The 6474-nt window shown below is 39.7% G+C and overlaps 1 protein-coding gene across 1 annotated transcript; it reads left to right on the forward strand.

Annotated features, from left to right (window-relative positions):
* The first annotated feature begins 5017 nt into the window (after positions 1–5017).
* Positions 5018–6008, forward strand: LOC140953637 (beta-2 adrenergic receptor-like). The gene has a single exon (XM_073403054.1). It carries the CDS (start codon positions 5037–5039, stop codon positions 6006–6008), a length of 972 nt encoding a protein of 323 aa, XP_073259155.1. The 5' UTR covers positions 5018–5036.
* The last annotated feature ends 466 nt before the right edge of the window (positions 6009–6474 follow it).

Consider the following 6474-nt stretch of genomic DNA (forward strand, 5'->3'; position numbering starts at 1 on the left):
CGATTGCGGGATTTTGGGGGTAGGAAGATTTGGCAAATATTTTTTTAGGGTGGCTTAACTTAAGTAGGGATCTTGTGAGGTATTTAAAACAATCTAAAGATTCGTGGTAGTGACTGAGTATCCCTGCGAGGAAATTCGGCATGGGATTTTTAGGGGATTAGTTTTCGGTTTTGGAGGGTTTTGTTGGAAGGATTAGGAGTTTTGATTTTTGCCCCCATTTGATCATCTCCGTCACTTGCAATCCGCAGTACTCCCGCCCCCAACCCATGGGCCAACAACGCGCTGCAGCACACACCTAGGCCGGCAACGAGCCACTTCCACGAAGAGTATTGACCGGTCAGAAGAAAACTAGACTACTACGAGCCGTAACCTAGACCAGCAACGCCTTGCAGCGGCAGTACTACGAGCTGAAGCCTAATACAAGCAACGCAAACTGAACGACCACTTGTGCCTAGCTCATCTCGCCAGCGCTGCTGGGTCGGATCGGACTATCTGTAGGTCGACCAGAGATTTTTAGCTAGTCAATGTCTGAGTCACGTAAGCCATTATGAGCAGGATTGTACAATACTTATAATTACTAGATATATATCAACGCCAAGGAGACATGAATGCAGAATTCACTGATTTCAACATTCAGAAAAGGCTAATTTGTCTCTAGATAGTGATGACAATAGCGCTTTGCACTAATGACGACACGCGTTTCTGGCCCCTTCTGTGACTCAGACATTGAACCTGGCCAGTGTAAGGGTGCGTTCCTTTGGGATGATCCGGATCAGGATCAGTGATCCGAGATCACTCCGATCATGGTAGATCAAATGAACCGATGAATCCTTGTCCAGAGTGGATTCATCGGTTCATTTGATCTACCACGATCCGAGTGATCTCGGATCACTGATCCTGATCCGGATCATCCCAAAGGAACGCACCCTAAGAGTTTTGTCTGGGAAAGTCACGTTCTTCTTTGAAGATTTTTACGGTCAAAAGAAACAAAATCCAGCTTGGTTTCGATAACACATATCATGAAAATAATCAGCACGAGCCAAGAAAATGTTAATCCTGGAAAAAACTGTACAGATGAGAGATTTTATTTCCTATGCGGTGTCATTACTGTGGGTAAAGTTATGTTACGGCATTTTACTAAGAAATGTGTGAAGAGCAGGCTGTTCATAAAATTAAATGGTGCGTTAGGTTAAATTTATAGGCAAAGGTTGCTCAATTTTTTTTCGAGTGCTTATGTTACGACAGTTAGTACTATAGGATATAAAACTACTCTCTATGGCACCTACCTGGCCGCACAACAACAGAACAAACTCTTATATAATTTCCAGTTTGTGCTAATGTTGGTGTGCTTTTCAGCTTAGAAATTCTACCACAGGCTTGCGAGAAGCTCAAAAAACTCGATTTTCTCTTTAGCAATTTCGATTTTGGAGTATTACATAGCCAGAAATAATGTCATGTCATGTTTCATTGCATAAGAGTACCATCTGACTAAGATACAGCTTGGGATCCGATTTCAGCAGCCTTATTTGATCAAGTCGCTTTATTTTCTGACTTAAACCATTTATTTTAGTTACTTGGACCAGGTTTTGCCCCCTATAGCAGTATTACCTTTTATATATTAGAACAAAGCTCAAAATACCTTTTAAAAACGCTCACTGCGAATTTTATAACCAATTTTCATGTCGGAAACGAATGTTGCTCATACAAAGCCTTTGAGTAGAATGCAAAGTTTGTCTGAGTCAGGCGGGGGTCTAAGGTAAACCTAATTTTAATAATAGTGCAAAGCGCTATTGCTACAATGTAACTATATTGAAATAGGCCATTTGCACAATGGCGTCATTTTCAGACTACTACGACCAGAATTCTGTTCGTTTTTCTTTTCATATTTAAATTTGGTAGCCCCGGTGAGGTTTAAATAAGAAAAGCCCTTATTTGCACATGAGAGAAAAACCCTGAATGATCCTGGTGGTCATAGTAGTAAAATGACGCCATCATGCAAATGGCCTATTGCTACAATGTAACTATTGATAAACGGGTCTAAAGTACATCACGTAGCGCTGGCCCACGGGGCCAATAGTTGCTATTTTGAGCGGTCTAGAAACCCTAATGAACGTGATATCATTCCTTTCTTGTCGCTGATGAAATATTCCACTTTTGAAATTTTTTTTATGGTTTATTGAGTGCAAGAAATTATTTAATTACTTCCTTTATTTGTTTATATTTTTCTGCCCGTGGCAGAATCCATTTACTTGTCACGAAAACACCTGCCCCTTGTTTAGACATAAGACATAAAAACTGAGCTCGTAAATAGAATATAAATAAGGGCGGCTGGCATTAGCCTATCCCTGAGCTCAGTTTTATGATCAGAAGATTTCCTTTCAATCTACAAGGGTTCCTGGTGCCTCTTTGAAGTCTAATTAAAGAACCACAGGTAACTAAACTACAACTTTCTTCCTCCTTTTTGTATGAAATATCCAGATATCAAATGTGATTATTTTTAGCTTTAATGCAGTATTAAGACGGAATATTATTTTTCCTAGTGATTCTAATCAAACGACGATTGTTATAGTAATACAAGTAGATCGCTTATTGCCTAAAATAAGACATGCATAAAATAGCCTTTTTCTATATTTGTTTGAGACCCGATATTTTTTTTCAGTGGCAGAAAAAAACAGTAAAGCACTATTTGTAGTTTGTGTAATAAACCGGGTTTCCTTGCCACGTTTTCGTTTCAAGAGGAACTCAGTAGTGCCTCAAATTTGGATGTACCCTGTCAGTCCGTTCTTCCAAACTGCTCATCAAACTGTTCACAGTCCCCTATTTTTCCGTAAGACCATCTACGTAGATTGAGCACTATGCGTTATGGGGCGGCCATATGAATTTAAATGTACCGAAGGGAAGGGGGCCGGGTGGGGGAGGGAGCGTCGGGGTTTATAACCATTCCCCGCCACCTTAGTACATTTGATACTCATCCCAGGCTAGAATCGGTACCTTATTACAAGAAAGTTTGGCGACATTCATGTTCATTGAGCGATTTTGAAAAATCCCTCAGTTTAACGGCACTTTAATTTTGCGATTTTTCGTAAATTTTGGAACGACAATAGAGAACTGATCTATGTGATAAAATCATAAACGTCAATAGTTTAATTTAAATCAAAATCATATAACGTTCTGAAACTTTGTTTTGAACGAAACAAATAAAAGTGCAATTGCAATGTCATATCTTAATGCTGTCCTCACTCATTTTTAAGGTGCATTGTCACACAAAGTCAATGATACATGCTACAGTCGACCTCGGCTGTGTGAAACTGCCAAGATGGCGTAATTTCATACTGTACTCACTTTAAGTTAGCGACGATTTAATTTTAGTGACACTTACAGTCAGGGCAGGTCAAGCGTACCCCCCAAGATTGCATTAATGAAATTATTATTCGAAGGTTAAATCCTTTGAAAGTTGTAGATTTCAGTTTCATCTCTACACTCCTGCATACGTAATGAGCAGTGAATTATATTCACACTCGAGACATTTCTGCACAGTTTTCTTGAAGTTCATGTAAACGTCTTTAAAAAAAATTTCTATTCAATCAAAGATTTTTTCAATCTGACCGAATTCAGAGGAGTTATGCAAGAGGGAGATATGAAAACGCGAAGCCCTGCTCCACTGAGTACCCTATTATATACCTAGAGTGGAGTACCCCTAAAACTCATGGATTGGTCAAATAAAACACTTTATTAACGTGGTGAACCATTCAGATGTGCATACCTTTATTTATTTTGAGCTTGCCAACTCTCCGATTGTCCCAGTTCGATGCAGTCCACGAATAATCGACCACTCCAGAAAATACCATAACATACCTTCATGCTCTTCGTTTGTCACCCCAAAATTTTGCTTAGGCATTGTTTTCAGTTTCTCTTGAGGCCATTTTAACTCCCAAGAGAAACTAAAGACAATGCTTATGCAAAATTTAGGGGTGACAAACAAAGAGTATTATGGTATGTTATGGTATTTTCTGGAGTGGTCAAATGACTGCCATCTTGAAATTTAACATCAAACCACTGATCACCTCACATGTAAGGCTTTTATCCTTGAGTTGAGAGTTTTCTTTTTCAAGAGGCCAAAAGAGCCAAATTTTTCATTGTAGTTTAAGGGACTTTGCTAAGCTTACCTAGCTTTCTCCGGGTGTGTATTAGTGATGCAGCATTCCTTATTTGTTAACACAATAACAACAAAAAAAATTCAGCTACAAAGTTTTGAAATATACTTTATTAAATTTGACCTCACAATCGATTACAACAGGAAGAGGCAAAAAAAAAAAACGTTTCAAAAGTACCCACCCGAGCTTCATAAATCTTCTATCCTTGACATCCCAGCCGATCCTGGCCAAGAGGAGGATAATGGGTAAGCCTTCCGTTTGAAGTGGTCAGTGGTTTGTTGTAAAATTTTAAAGATGGCGGTCAGTAACAATCGGAGAGCTGGCAATCTCAAAATAAATAAAGGTATGTACATCTGAATGGTTCACCATGTTGATGAAGTGATTCATTGATCTTTATTTGACCAACACATGTTTTTTAGGGGTATTCCATTTTAGGTACTCCATAGGGTACTCAATGGAGTAGGGCTCCGCGTTTTGTCATCTCCCCATGAAGGAATGCAGATTTTAATTTGAGATTGGTTGCGGCAAAGACTAACGGATGCATTTTGAAATAATCGATTCATTAATGCAATCTTGGGGGTATGCTTGACCAGCCTTGACTGTAATTTAGGTGCATTTTAATTAAGTGATTTTTCCATATTCGCTAAATTAAAGTGTGCCAAAATTTCACGTGATGAGGTACATTTGAGACCAAGCTGGCCGCCCCTAACGCAAAGCGCTCGATCTTGACGGTCTTACGGAAAATTAGGGGACTGTGAACAGTCTACCATCCCCCGCCCTAAACAGAAAACTTCGGTCAGCTCTTTCAGTGACACCACAGGCGTCGTTTACCCCTTCGCGTGTACTTTTCTATCCACCAGGAACCGTTTGTCGCAACAGAAAATGCCAAATTCTACAGAGAACCAACTGGCAGAAATGTTAAAAGAGTTTCAATCAAGAAGCAAAGCCAAAGCTATCCTATTATTAGGTGGATTCGTGCTGATTCTGTTGCTTTTGTTTGTTGGGAACTCTCTAACGCTCCTTGTTATGTTATTAAACCAACGGATGAGAACAATTCCAAACATGTTCGTAGCATCACTCGCTGTTTCTGACCTATTATTAGGCCTTTGCAGTTCAGTGCCTTTTGGCGTTCCAGCATTAGTGACTTCCCATTGGCTGTTTAACGATACAGCTTGCCAATTTCAAGGTTACGTATCTATCATGTTGGTTCTCGCTTCAATTCACACATTAGTGTTGATGGCCGTGAACAGATATTATAGAATCGTCAAACCAGCAAAGTACCGACGCTACTTCACAAAGAAGAAAACCCTCATCATGATTCTCGTGTCATGGTTCTCTTCTTTTTGTGCTCCATTGACTCAAGTGCTAAGTGGAAGAAAAATGGTCTTTCATCCTGCCAAGTTCTTCTGTTACCTTGGCATAGAAAAAAGCGCATGCACACATTATGGTAGTCCGCTTTACATAGGTGTCCCAACCTGTGTTATTATTTACTGCTACTTAAGAATCTTCTCAACAGTTCGCAATCACAACAGAAATGTTCATCTTCCCAACAATCCGATAAGCTCGGTAAACGTAGAAGAAGTTAAAGTGGCTCGCACCATATTTGTAGTAGTGGTGTTTTTTAATCTTTGTTGGATTCCAGTCTTAACAGTTAACGTTTTGGACTATGCATTCCAAAGATGGATCTTCCCTACTGACGTTTACATTTTTTATACGCTTTTGGGCACTTTAAGCAGCGCGGTGAATCCTTTAATTTACGGCGTGATGAACAAGAGTTTTCGTACGAATTATTTAAAGCTACTACGCTGCTCGTACTGTCGATCTCAAGTTGTTGTAGGACCGTTGGTTCGTTGAGGACAAGCGAGTTCGATGACTTTCGCTTACAAATATACAGTTAGAAGTGAATTTCTTAATAATTTAGGTTGTGTCTGACATTTCAAAGCTGAAAAAACGTATCTTCTCTCTTAAACATTGGCTTTCAAATCACCACCGGGTCGAGTATATGCCCTCACGCTCACAGGCAATCAATAGTTGACTTACTGTACATGTGGGAACAAATCTGGTAATTAGGGATCGACGATAACAGGACTTGAACAAGAGATGTCAGAATTTATGTCCAGCACTCTTACCTCTTAACCTTTTGACGTTGGCCACTCATTACCCATAAGATACTGTTAAACGAGCTGTACGATCATAAGTTTAATCATGCCAAAAAGGACTAACTACGCACTTCTGCATCAGGGAGTGGTTCGAGTGTGCTTAATAATGAAGCCTGTTCTGCATGAATCGGGTAGATCTTTGTTCAGCACGAGCTGCTTGT

Source organism: Porites lutea, chromosome 12 (genome assembly GCF_958299795.1).
Source record: "Porites lutea chromosome 12, jaPorLute2.1, whole genome shotgun sequence".
NCBI lineage: Eukaryota > Metazoa > Cnidaria > Anthozoa > Scleractinia > Poritidae > Porites > Porites lutea.